Here is a 14,595-nt window from a genome sequence, read left to right as displayed (position 1 = left end):
TGTGTTTTCTTTCACTCTGGTGGCACGAGTTAGAAACTAGAGTATTTGGCATCCCACAATATCTCATATAAAGACTCTGGAAAACAAATGCAATATATTATGGGGGAAAGTTTCATATGTGCCTTGCCAATGTGCTTCAACACCAACTTGGAGAGACTAGCTCAAATGATAGGGCTGTTCATTCTATTTTTCTCCTTTAATTGTTGCCCTATTTCCTGATGATGGTAACCAGGTTGTCATTTTGTGCTAGTTGTGAAATGGATGCTTCTCCATTAAGAACTGGACTGTGGCCACCAATTCATTCTAAATAGATTACTATACTGCTATCAGATAACCCCTTTTATCCATTACTAGCCTGGGCTGCCGATCTCCTTTTGGACCATTTATCCTCCATATAGTTCAGTTTTTCCCATACTACTTTATATACTGGCTAGATAATGGTAAACTTCACTTTATACTGCTTAGTAGTAACTGTCACTTACCTGTGGAATTTTTATTTAGGCTTCAATTAGTTAATATACACAATACCTATTGTGCAATTTTATGGCCCACTCTTGAAGGTAGTGAGAAGTAGTGTATTATTAGTGTTAGTGAAGATATTGCCTCTTTTCCCCACCCTTTGCCTCATTCCTCCAGCCCAATCTTGGATCATCATCAGGTTCTCCTCCCATGATGCCTAGATTCAGATGATTATTCTCCAGCCAAAGATGGCTATACAAGATGTTATTTGGTATTCATCTGTAGGTGTTTCTCTGCACCACTGTTACTCACTTTCTTCACTGAGATCAGACTGGACTTCACAGTACTAACAGGAGTCAGTTCCACTGGAAAAGAATAGCTAGCATACTTTTGGTTGCTACATTAAGACAGTTTCATGGATTTTAAATGCATACTTGGGATCAGGGAATTTTAGTTCAGATTGCTGCTCACTGATGTATTGCAATTTAATCATCACAGCTTTACCCCAGGGATATTTCATGTATTGCAAAGATTTATTTCTGTTATATTTTAGAGGTTTGTTTTAAAACATTTATTTCAACGCTAATGAAATAATGTAATAAATTTCAACCTGGCGTAAGATTATACAGCTGAGTTATAAATTTCTGAAAAGAAATATTGATGCAACCTGTACTAAAGCAACATGGATACATTCCATAACAAAAGAAAATAGTAACTTTAATGTTTAGTCCAGTATGCAGTTTCTCATGATGTTATAATACTTTGCATTTCTGTAGTGCTTTTCATCCAAGGATTTTAGGGGTGTTGAATTATAACATTTATAAAGAGCATTTCATTTGTCTCAAGTGGTTAGCAAATATTGACTAGAGTTTGGGCTTGCTCACCACTGAAAGTCATTTTGTCAATTGGCGAGGCAACAGTACCCTCAGATTGTCTCTTTGGACACTAAATATCATCGTTGGTTCTTTCTGTCAAAGTGTGGCAGTTTTCTACTTCTAAACTCAAACGTCATCTTGTAAAAACTGACTGAAGTTGAAGCTTAAAACTAAAATAATAATAATAATAATAATAATAGTCTTGAGCTTGTCTGCCAGCCTTTGTTAACCCATCTTTTGAAGTATCTGCTGATACAAGAATGACTGAGGAAACAGCAAAAGTATCAGTGGGAATGGTACTAGAAAAAAAATTTGTCTCTAAAGTCTGCAGTGTCATTGTTGCAAGAAGTGCCAGATCCATCATTTTCTGTTGCTGGTAGTAGTCAGTGTGTGAAAAGACGGGGGAAGAGAGCATGTTTTCCAGATGCCACCAGCAAATTTCATATGATAGCTGATTATTAGACTAGTTGGTTGTGGTTGAACTAATTTTACAAATAGCCATGAGGTACTAAATTTCAAAAGTTCTCCTTCTCCAATCAGATACTGGGAGGAAGCAGTAGAGAATTACTCTAATATTTCTTTTTATTTAAAAAAAAGACAAGAAGAGAAAGGACACTGGAGAGAGAAGGCAGAAGAAAGGATATAACAGACAGGACAGTAGAACTAAATGAACAGAATAGAATAAAGATTGAGGAAAAGAGAAAAAGAACCAGAAAAAGTCAACAGGAAAGGAGAATTGGGCATAGACCACAGATGCTTCTGTCTCCCTTCCTGTACCCTAATCCAGGGAAATATTAGAAACCACCGACGAGGACTTGTGTAAAAATTATGCAAGCCATTAACTCAGAGGTAGGCAAACTTTTCGGTCTGAGGGCCACATTGGATTTTGTAATTGTATGGAGGGCCGGTTAGGGGAGGGGGGCCGTGGCCTGACCCCCACCTCCTATCTGTGTCTCCCTCTCCCCCCCCCCCCCAGGACCCCTGCCCCATCCACACACACCCGCTCCCTGTCCCCTGACCGCACCCTAACCCCCACCACCCCATCCAACCTCTCCTCTCATTCCTGATTGACCCCCCCCCCCAGGACCCCTGCCCCATCCAACCCCCCCTCCTTCCTGACTGACACCCCCCCGGGACCCCTACCCCCATTCAACCCCCTGTTCCACCTGACCCCTATCCACACTCCTGCCCCCTGACCACTACCCCAAACTCCCCTGCCCTCTGTCCAATCCCCCCCCGCTCCATGCCCGCTTACTGCTCTGCCTGGAGGACCAGTGGCTGGCGGTGCTACAGCCGTGCCACCTGGTTGGAGCCGGGCCACGCCGCCGCCACCACACACCACAGAGACCGGGTCTGGCCGGGCTCTGCAGCTGCGCTGCCCCAGGAGCTCACAGCCCTGCTGCCCAGAGCATTGCGCCGGCGGCGGAGTGAGCGAGCTGAGGCTGTGGGGGAGGGGCCAGGGCTAGCCTCCCGGGCCAGGAGCTCGGGGGCTGGGCAAGATGGTCCGCGGGCCGTAGTTTGCCCATCTCTGCATTAATTGAAATATTAGCACACTTTTGCTTGATTACTGTAAATAATCAAGCTCCACAGTTCACTAATCGGAGCATAGTCTCCTCTAGTGTCCTTTTGAGTTTAGGTGACGTTTCCCTAATGTGATTAGTGTGCAACATTTTGGTCTTTATCTAATGGCTTCCTAGAGTTCACATAAACTAGATATAAAGGGATTTTCTTCTTGAACTGACTTGTTAATATAGCCTTTGTAGAGTTACTTAGAACTATCAACAGCCTCTATGCATAGGCACAGGCTGCTTTCCATAGGGTAAAAACACCCTTCAGATTTAGGCTGTGTCTAAACTGGCAATTGAATGACAAAACGTTTGTCTTTCGGAGGTGTTAGCCCCCCTTCTGCTGAAAGACAGAAGTTTTGCTGTGACAAGTGCCAGTGTGAACAGCGCGTTGTCGGCAGGAGCACTCTCCTGCTGACAATGCAAACACCGCTTGTTGGAGGTGGGAGTTCATTGGCTCTCCTGCACAACTTTTAGCGACACGGCTGTATGACATAGCCATGTCACTAAAAGCTGTGTAATGCAGACGTAGCCTTAATTTACCACATAGCTTGTTCTCTGGGAAGTATAAATGTCAATTATATTTCACAGGGATTTCAATGTCTCTCTTTCTCCTGATAAGATAATTGCCTGTTTTACAATGAAAATGTTTACGAAGAAAATGTTTGGCTGCTTAAAACTAAATTAATTATATTAGTCCATCTAAACTAGGGATCTAGTGCTTCTGGCCAGCAAGTACCAGGTTTAGTTTTATATCTGATTCTTGGATCTGCAATAAATGGATTGAAATGGAAAAGAGAGACTGTTGGGATACTCCCTCTCCATCCTTCCTCCTCAGTTACTGTGGATGGATTGTTTCTAAATGCAGATGGCAGACTATGAGGTGAAAATGGAAGCTGTGACCTGCTCATTAGAGGTTAAGGTTCTGCTTTAAGTCACAGTGGTTGTGTATTTGGGCACAAATACTAAGGGGGTGGGGAAGAAGTACCTTGAATTCCTAAAGAGAAACTGAGTTGGTTCATCTATTGCTGCTGATATTCCCTGATTGATTTTTTTTGAATGGAGCATGTGGTGGAAGATATTTTTCTCCTAATTTATAGTGGAAAATTTAAAACCTCAGGAGAAAATGAAGCTCTAGTACTATGTGAAACTTTTACAAATAACCATACTGAACAAATGCTGTCACAAAGTTGCAGTCCAGAACATAGAAGCCTTGAGGGGAGCCTTTTAAAAGGGTGTGCCAAACCTAATATGAATAGGGTATAAATGCTTTTATGTTTTTTTGTGGGGGGTTTTTTGTTTTTGTTTTTTTCAGTCAGTGAGATTGCAGTGGAATATTTATCAAAACTCCAGAGTGTTGAAAACATAAACACAATATTATGAAAACCGGAATATGAAGCTGACCAGTCTAGTTTCACTGCATAGTGGAATGAATTGTGAAAAGAAAATCAGATTTTTAAAATTCTTTCAATTTCAGTAATACATGGTAGTAACAGTGTTGAGGAAAACACTTTGTCTTAAACAACTGATTTTAAACAACATTTTAAAGTTTCTGGAGATGCACTGTTCTCACATACTACTGATGTGTGATGGGTATTCCGTATCAAAGCATGAGGCATTGCAATGAGAGGTTGTATTCCATTAAATTATTTGTAAAATATCACATCATATCATCAGAGATTTGGATTATTTACTTTTTAAAAGAATTGGAAAAATGTTAGGCTTCTAGTAATGCACACTTCAGTGTGCTGTTCACTTCCTTGAGAGTAAGTGTTTATTTTGTGGCTTAAGTTGGTCACATAGGCCTAATCATATGCTTAAAATTAAGCATTTTGCTGAATCAAGGCATAAGTGACCATTCCTGTTCCCATTAAAGTGAATTGTACCACTGACTTCAAAGAGAGCAGGGTCAGGCCACATAACTTTGTCATCCTCACAGTGGCAAACATTAAAAACACAGTATTTCATTTGATCATTCTATAAGACCCTGACCTGTGTAACAATTATACAAAACTTCTTTCTAGGATTGGTAAATAAGCAGTATGAATTTTGAAGTAAGAAGTAGGAAACTGTGAAAAAAGCTAATCCAGTTAAAGTGTTTGTTCTGTAGTGATGAAAAGAGTTTGTGTGTTGTTAAATCACCCTCTGTTTTTTACGCAGCATTAAAACTTCCTTTTGGCAAGACAACAGTGATGCATTTGGTGGCTAGAGAGACATTGCCAGAGCCAAACTCTCAAGGTAGGCTATACAGTAGATGAGCTTCCAACTTCAGCTGCATAGGCACGTGTTCAAAAATGTCGTCATTTTCATTGGATGTCTTGAAAAGAGAAAAATCTTCATGGTTTATGAATAGTTCTTGTCAAGCAAGTAACCAAATGATTTTGGATACACTAAAATAAAAAGCATATTTCTTAGTTATGTATCTGAGTAACATTTTTTATATTCTCCAGAGCTTATAAAGTTGCACAAGATAAAATTTTTGCATAGTTCTTGTATCATTAACAATTATCCTCCCCGCTCGCCCCAACTGATTGTTTTGTAAATGACTTGCAAGCAAATTTTCTTCTCGTTGTTCCACAGGTCAGAGGAACCGTGAAAAAACTGGAGAGAGCAATTGCTGTGTGATCCTGTAAACTCTGTCTGCTTTACCTGCTAAGTGTGATGTAATATAGTCTTTGTCTTTCATGCTGCTGGAATAGAAGAGGCCCAACCTTGCTTCAAACACCTTTAGGAAGAGCCTGTCTGTAAATCCATGGAACTGAAATATTACATAAACACTGTCACATTATTCTCTTTTTTAAAGGAGAGATCTATGAACAATTGCATTATGATTTTATTTCTATTTTTTTCTTGCTGAATAATCTTATAATACATCGGTTCTTGAATGCATTCAATCTCTAGAAAAAGTTAGTGTTCTCTTCCACAGCAGAAATCATTTTGCTGCCACAAAAATCTTCATTAACCGGAACTAATCAATCAAGCTTTCTAGATGCAATTTGCACTAAAAACAGTTGACAATATGTTTCTCATCAGCAATCTCTAATGATATTTGAGACACCTAGAAATAATCTCCAATATGTAATACAACACTGGAAAATAGAATCCATAATTTAAAAAAGCTCACTAATGGCCAAGTCAAAGGAAAAACTGAAGTCAATTCTACCAAGTCAACCTTGGTGGCCGAACTGGCACAGAATACTAACTAAACCGAGCCTGGCTATATATATTTTCACTGCAACAAACAAACAAAAAACGATGTGCCTGTAATTTAAAAGCACTCTGTAGAGGGCTGTTGAAACTAATTATTTTTTTCATTATTGTGTGCACTCTTTTCTCCTACGTTAGCTGAGTGCTTGTTCATACAGCACAAACAAGTGCAGAGAGTGCATTTCCTAGCCTTAATATGGGAGGGGTAATTTCCTGTAGTTCATAGGCTTTTATTATTGTGCATAAATATTAGAAGACTTCATTTACTAATCAATTTTATGTATTTGAATATCAGCAATTGATGTTTTTCAGTAATTCTTACTCCTCTGTATCTCGGTGTCCAGAGTCATGCTTACTCATAAGAGACCTCAAAAGAATTATTAAAGTTAAAAAAAGAGAAAAACCTCTGCCATAGTACTAGTTTTGTTTCTTTATGTAATCTGCATTTGGTATTAGTGCTTGCAATTGTATTCAAATCAGAAGCTGATTTTTAAAGGCATACATAATTAAAAAGGATGCCATTTTATTTCATATCAATAATTTAAAGGTTGATATGCTAAAGAAATTTGCACAGCACTAAAGCATGAGCTAGTTTCATCTAAACCTGTAAAAATATAAAAGATTTTATATTTTTTCACTCGGGAAGAATTCTTCCTGGATGAAATTACAAATAAGTGTAGAATATATTTAATAAAAATCTTATAAAATGCATAACTATAGAACTTAAATATAGATTGGCGTGTAGCATAATAGAACAATATTCCATATAAATAGCATTAGCCTTAAAAAAAAAAAAAAAAAAGTCACAGGTTGACATTGTGTTCTGTACTTATTAAGTGTTCACAGCCCTTACAGATGTTCTGTGTAATTGTTTTTTCAAATGGTCAGCATCATTCAAATGTAATCAGGTTATTTTACCCATTGTTACTGCTTTGATGAAATGCTTTATATGCCATAGGCCTACAAAAATATTGTTCATACTGATCAGAATTAAATTTGTATAGAGCAGAGTTTTAAAACAAATTGTAAATAGCACTAAACATTTTCTTTCTGCAACCTGTACTGATAGATTCTACTGTAAACTAAATAAAAGAATATTGTAGTGCATTTTGGTGGTGATCTAAAATTAATGACTGGGTCTGTAATTGGTTTATATTTTTTTTCACAGTCATGTGAACTGGTGGTATTTGAAAAATGATTATCTAGTGTGTTGGTGATAGCTTGAAAATTACATATTTAATATTGAAGAGAAAGAACTTGTGGTGGTAGCCTAAAATTAAGTAACTTCCTCGTACATTATTCAGTAAGTTTGGATACTGAAGGAGACAACGAGCTTCGGGTATAGTAAAATAATTTGTAGTCATCTAAGGTATTAATACTAATGCCACATTATATACTTGTTAGAAAACGTGTGACCCTTCTTTGATCCGTTTAAATAAGATTGCTGGATATTTGCTATTTTGCAAAGAGGTTAATTTTAATAGAAATATCAGCATGCTTTTGCCTGCTCTTGAGGAGAACAAAGTACACGCATAAGAATGTTCAAATAAATCCTTTAAACTCTGCTCAGCTTTAAAAGTCAGTACTTGTGACTATGCAGGTTCTCCAGAAGCAGAGTAGAATACTTTTATGCTTGTTTGCCCACCAGCACCCAGAACGTTGTTCCATCTATTCCATCACATCGCTGTTGTGTGGGCTCTGGGAACAAATGTACAAGGGTAGTTAAGGGTAAGGTTTGTTCGAGAAATGTATTCTAAAATACTTAGACATTGAAGCATGAGAAGGAGCAGTTTATCTCTCGCTCCATATTGTAAATTGGCCATATCAGATACAAGAGATACATTTGGGGGATTATAGCCCAGTAGTACTAAGGTGCTGTACAGATTCTAGTGTTCATAAATGACAGCTTGAGTAAGACTGTTGCAACAGCCTCAGGGCTTGCCTAAGCTACCGACTGGAGGAAGAAAGCGTGGTAAATGCCTTTGCTAATGCCTATAGAATAATTTTTAATGTGCTGCATTGATGTACATCCCGTACTAACAGGGCCGTCCCACAGCATTTTGGCACCTGAGGCGGGGAGCTCAAATGACACCCCCATACCCCTCGCTTGGGCCAAAACTTTGAAAGGTCTCAATTCTGCCTTCTTCCTGTTCTACTCCTCTCATGGTATTGCTCTGCTACCTACTCCAATAAAGGAGAACTAACAACTTTAAATGCCTTGTTCAAAAATATTAAGTAACACTTAACTTTCAAACGCCTGAACAGAAAAATGTAACTTTTCTTGTCTGGATAGTAAACGCTGGCATTTTTATCTATTTGAATAATCAAAGTGGTCCTTTTCTTGCCTTCTTGGTTGCAAAAATTTGAACTGCTTCTTGAGCAGTCATTGTGGAGTGTAGATGTAGTTTTTATTAACTTCAGCTTGGAGAAGCTGTGTTCTCCACTGGCAACTGTTACAGGAAGTGTTAGAAGTATGCGCAGAGCAACAAAAGCATTTAGAAAGAGGGTGGTCATCTTATTTGTGCACATATATTCCAGAATAGCCTTTAGAGTTGATCCTGCTGAAATGTATCTTGAAAGGGCTTTCAGTTCATCACCTAAATCACTCGCATCAATATCGCGCGTGTCAACACTGTCTCTAGTGCCCTGCATTGCTGGTGTAGGTCTTCTTCAGGTATAGTGTGGAGTTTTGGAATATCATACAACATCCCAAATATACTGCTGTGTTCCTTGAGCTGCATGAAACGTTCTTCAACAGACTGTATTGCACAATCTATCACCTGGCTAAAGAATTCAAGTTTGAATTGTTGTTTGGGGTCTCTTATGGGATTATCCCGTGCCTCGTAATCAAAATGTCGTCTTCTTCGGTGACTCTTGTATTCTTGAAAGGGTGTGAAAATAGCTTCAGTGTGAAGTTCCTCTGCCAGCTTCTGTTCACTCTTCAGAATGTTTTGAAATCCCTTATCTGAACGGTAATACTGTAGTTATGACTTTGCTTTGTCCAGTTGTTCTATTGTTCCAGATATATCAAGGTCAACACCTTGGAGTCTCTTGCTTACACCATTTATTTCAAACAGTATGTCATGGCACAACACTAAGCCACACAGAAATTTGAAGTTATGTATGTTTCTGGTGATCCCGTTTCCCTCTGCCACTGTTCTCCCACGAACAGTTCCTGTCATAGCATTATCCTCCATAATGGCAACAATGGCATCATCTATCTTCCCAATTTGGTGTTTGATAGGCTTTATTGCCTCCACTCGACTTTCCCATCATGTGGTTTCGGTGTCAGAGGATGTTCCCAGATGTTGCTTCAAAATTTGCCATCGATGAGTTGATGCAGAGAAAAATACACAGATGCTTTGAATTACATTAAAAAATTCAGCAGCCTCACTAGAAGCAGATGCTGCATCACTGACCACCAAGTTCAATGAATGAGAACCGCATGGGACAAAAAAAGCTCAAGGGTTTAACTCTCGGATCTGTGTCTGCACTCCTCTGTTCTTTCATTTCGTGTTGGCACCATTATTGTAGCCCTGACCTCGCATGTCAACTATCGCAATTACCGTATCTTCCAGCTTTTAAAGAAGCACATTTGTCATACCAACTCCTGTAATATCATCAATGTCAATAAATTCTAGAAAATGCTCTCTGACAGTCACCATTGCAGGGACATTTTCACTAGGTTCTGTTGTTGTTACAAAATGCACCATTAAAGTAATTTGTTCCATATGGTTGCTGTCAGGTGTGCAGTCCAAAATAAAGAGTAATATCTTGCTGACTTCAGATCTGCCACAATCTTCTGTTTGACTGTTTGACTAGTTCAGACTTGCATCTGAAGAAGTGGGTATTCACCCACGAAAGCTCATGCTGCAGAAAGTCTGTTAGTCTATGGCAGGGGGATTTGTTTTTTTTTGAGAGAGAGAGAGACTACTAACACGGCTACCCCTCTGATGTTTGACTTTTGTTGCCACTAACTGTATGATCTCATTTTGAATTGTTTTTTCCAAGGTAGTGGTATGTGTGCATTTCTTGGGTGGTGACTCTTCTTAGATGCTCTTGGAGTACAGCATCAAACTCAGCCATCAGCGCCACAATTTTAAAGACGTTTCCATTGTTTGGCACATACAGCTGATCTGAAGTGCCACGCAGTGCTAGGTTTTGGTTAGCAGCAAGCATTCTCACAATGGCAATGAGCCTTTTCAGAACATTTTGCCAGTAAAGAGACTCTGATGCAATCTTCTCTTCATGCTGATCATCTATAGTGGCCTTTAACCTGTGTCTCATCTCAAGCTCTTTCCACCTATGGAATGCTCTCTGGTGATTTGCTGCCTTCTCATGGCATGCCAGATTTCTAGCCAGATTTTTTCAGTCCTTTGTTCCTGTAGAACCCAATGTGGCTGGAACATTCAACTGGAAGAGTTTGCAACAAAAACAGTATGCAGCATTCTGGGTTTTTGAGTACATAAGCCATGGCCTCTCCACTTTGTCACCATTGGGGATTTCACACCAGTAATGTGTTGGATGGAAACTTCTATTTTCATTGTCTTTGGGGAACATGAAGTTTTTCACTTGCTGTGGCCCATGCAGTACAAGGAAGTCCCTCAGGCTACTGCTCAAGTGGGTCCACAGTCCTGGATTATCTAGACTTAACTCAGCAGCAGCTGTTTCTTGTGCCTCCACCACACACTGATCTACATTTTTCTTCAGGAATGTGCATGGTTACATCCATTTGAGATGGAGCTATGGATGCTGCAGTAGCTGCCAGGTCACCTGCACTCTGACTAACTGGAAGATCAGGCATCTCCTCACCACTCACATCCTCACTCGGGCCGGAAGGCTCACAGTGAACATTTGTGTCTATGTATCCTAGAGAGCTGCTTCCTGCTGAGATAGAAAAGCTTCCTTTGCTTGCTTTCTTTTTCTGAATGCTTCCCCAAAGGGGCATTTTCTTTCACTCATGACTGCTGTTCTGTGCCAGCAATAGTGGCTCTCAACACTCTGTTGAAGGGGAAAAATAAGCAGGCTGGTAGCAGGGCCTGAGTGAGGGAAGATATCAGTGTCTTAAGGGCCTAACTGGCTCCTACTAGTTCAGCTGACTGTCTGTTCTCCTCACCTGGGTTCAGGGAAGCAGCAGGAAACAGGAAGCTCCCTGAGCAGCTGGTGTTAATCAGTCCAGGCTCCTGGGGGTGCTAGAGAAGTACATAAGAGGCTCCTCCTCCTCTCTCTCCCTGCAGCTCCTGCTGCTTTCTGTTGTTCCCTCTCACCTTTTCTCCTGCCTGCTCGTTATGTCTCTTGTGCCCTCCCTCCTCCAGCACAGCACCCCACCATCTCTGTGCATCTAGAGCAGAGAGAATACATATGCATCCGCAGCAGACACAATTTTCTACACTCTGGGTCCTAGTGGCGCCCCCACCCCCAGTCTGGCACCTGAGGCAGCGGCCTCAGTTCGCCTCATGGTAAGGCCAGCCCTGAGTACTAATTGTCTCTCAAATTCCAGTTATAGTAGGCAGCATCTACAAGCACTGATACTGTGACCTTTATTTTAGAAGAGGGAAACATGGTACTTAGAAAAAGGTCAACAAGTAGGAATTTTTCATTATCTTCCTTATCACTGTATGAAAAGATGCTGTTTCATTCCAGTATGTCTCCAGTACCTGCTCCACTGATACTGTTCTCTTGAGTTTTGTAAATATGCTGAAAGGGCATGCTGCCAAACAGTATTTGATCTCTTCTTCAGTTAGTGTGCAGTGCAGTCACAGGCAGCTGTTAACATTGTCAGCATGCAGACTTTTCAGCATATCTGAGAGCAAAGTCATGAGCTGATTCTCTGTCATGCTCCTGCAATTTTAAGTTGTGTTGGTATGTTCCAGAGCATAGTTCAAGAAGGGAAATCGTGCAGTCTGTGGCTCTGTACCCTGATGAATGCACCTTTGCCATCTTTGTTCAAGAGGCAAACTCACGGATATGCCATTTGATCTAAAATTCTCCTGCTAGCTCTGCCTGAGCTTACTGATCTGATTAGTGCAGAGTTTGGGTCAAGCAATGCCTTAGATTGGTATTGGGAGCTCCCAGCGATACCATTGCACCACTGAAATCAATGGAAATTCTGTATGCCGATCAAAGGGAATATAGAAGCATTCCATGACTGTCAAAGAAATGATTCTGCCTCTTTCTTTCCACTGAAATATGTAGAGTTCCTTAGACTTGTATCGTCTTTCTGTGAACTTGAGTGTCAAAATCTAACTTCAGAGTGCAAGTTGAAAAAGAGGGTTTTTTTCCTAGTAACAATGTGTTAGGTCTCTCACTATCCTATCAACTACATTATAATATGTTAGTACTATTTATATTGTAGCAGCACCCACAGATGCCAATTGGGATCGAGGTCTTTTTGTCCTGGGGGTTGCACTACAATACAGTCCCTGTCCTGAAGAGCTAATTATGCCACATAATATATAATGAGAAATACAATTAACAAAAATAATGTTTATTCTGTTCTAAGATTTCTCAGTGCTTTTGAACAAGCTGCCAGTTTGATTAATACGTTTGTTAATGATCTGGAAATGGAAGTGAGCAGTGAAATGCAAAATGATCAGATGACACAAAATTATTTAGGTTGGTCAAGTCCAGAGAAGAAAAAGAGGAACATTAGTGGGACATAACCAAGCTAGCAGAGTGGGCAGCACAATGGCAAAGGACGTTCAGTGTTGATAAATGCAAAGTAATGCACATTGGAGGGAAACATTTAAACTACTCACCCAAATTTCGGGGTGCTACAGTAACTATCAACTCAGGAACGGGAGTTGAGCATCAGTGTGGATGGCTCAGTCAGAGAAGAACTCAGCTCAATGTGAAGCTTCACCCAAAAAGAAAAGATGCATAGAGAATAAATAGTATGGAGAATAATATGGAAAATGTAATACATCGTATATAATATGTTACTTATAAAAGTCAGTGGTGCAGCCTCACCTGGAACAACGTGTGCAGAACTGTTCTCCCCATCTCAAAAAGAATATTGCAGAATTGGAAAAGGTCCAGAGAAGAGTAACAGGGATTGGGGATGTGGAAAATCTCTCATATGATGACAGAGTTGGGATCGTTTACCTTAGAAAAGCGGCATATGAGAGCAGATGTGATAACAGTAGATACAGGAATGGATTAGTGGTGGCTCGTGATATTTTTGACAGGTGAGGCATAAATCACAAAATAGTTTTTCCTCCCCCGCCCAGTGTATAATTTAAGCACTATAAATAAGGTAAGCTTTTAATAGCTAAGAAGCAGCCAGGCAGACCCAGGAGCTGGAGCTGCCACTGCTGCTGCCTGGGCCAGTGGGGTTGGGATGGGGCACAAGGCAGGTCTGGGTTGTAGGTGCCTGGTGCACATGCACAGTGAACACCCTGTGGGGGGGAGAGCTGGGGAGTCACAGGGGGTCCCATCCCTGCCCCCTCCAAGCCCCCTACAGCCCAGATTTAATTACTATAATCCTGCCTTGGCCTCACCAAGCAGTGGTTACCACACCAACGCTCTTAGAAAGTGACTCCTGGGTGGGGTAAATTACCATGCTAAAAAGGCAGTTTCTTTAGGCATTATTAGCTTTACCAAGATTTGAGCCTCATGCAGCATTACATTCTTCAAACTTTCTGGTCTTATGTTTTGCTAGTGGAGTGAGTTGGGGCATTTGAATCAAATCACAATTTGTCCTTAAATCTGTATAGATTTCTCAAGTAAGTAAAGAAGACTATGCAAAAAGTATTGTGTAGCTTTTGGGAATTCTTGGTTATCCTCACTTGCCTGGGCTGACGAGCCGCCCTGTAATGTGTGCTATCGAGAAAGTCAGGGAGAACCAGAAGCTCTTGACCAAAGCACAACAAGAAGAGGCTGTTCAATGAAATTAAAAGGTTGCAAAAGCAAAACTGATTAAATACTTCTGCTGCAATATGTAATTAGACTGTGGAACTCATTGCCACATGAAGTCATCGAGGCCAAAAACTTACCAAGTTTCAAAAAGGGATTGGACATTTATGTGGATAAGAATATTCAGAGTTATAATTAATAACAAACATTTTGGAAGGGATATTAAACCTCACGTTTCAGGGGTTAAACCAATCTGTAATTATTAGGGATTAGGAGGAGACCTGATGTGAGGCCAGATTATTCCACATCTGCATACTGTGATTTTTTTTGGACCTTCCCGTGAAGCATCTGGTATTGGTCACTGTTGGAGTCAGGATACTGGACTGGATGGACCAGGGATTAATCTAATATAGCAACTCCTGTTCCACTCTGCAACTCCCAGGTTTTCTCCTTTTCATTGTATTTTATTTATACACTCCCTGAAAATGTGCTACATGTCCCACTGAACATAAAGCATAGCCCTTGTCCCAAAGAGCTTCCAACCTAAAAGTAGGCGTGATAACAGGTGGTAGCAACAGACAATTGCGGAGAAATAGGATAACAAGTTGATGCCATTATATAATTAATCATGTTTA

At 40.3% G+C, this 14,595-nt stretch overlaps 1 protein-coding gene across 1 annotated transcript in view; it reads left to right on the top strand.

Moving 5' to 3' along the window:
* The window catches only part of UBL3 (ubiquitin like 3), a 62,703-nt gene extending 55,795 nt beyond the window's left edge, over nt 1-6,908 (top strand). Inside the window, exons 4-5 of the mRNA XM_039519038.1 lie at nt 5,060-5,137; nt 5,480-6,908. Coding sequence (XP_039374972.1) covers nt 5,060-5,137; nt 5,480-5,532 — 131 coding nt within the window. The 3' untranslated portion in view covers nt 5,533-6,908. The remainder of the gene's footprint in view (nt 1-5,059; nt 5,138-5,479) is intronic.
* The last annotated feature ends 7,687 nt before the right edge of the window (nt 6,909-14,595 follow it).

The sequence above is a fragment of the Mauremys reevesii genome, linkage group 1 (assembly GCF_016161935.1).
Source record: "Mauremys reevesii isolate NIE-2019 linkage group 1, ASM1616193v1, whole genome shotgun sequence".
NCBI lineage: Eukaryota > Metazoa > Chordata > Testudines > Geoemydidae > Mauremys > Mauremys reevesii.
The sequence above is the reverse complement of the archived record's forward strand: the minus strand, read 5'-3'. Positions and strand labels throughout refer to the sequence as shown.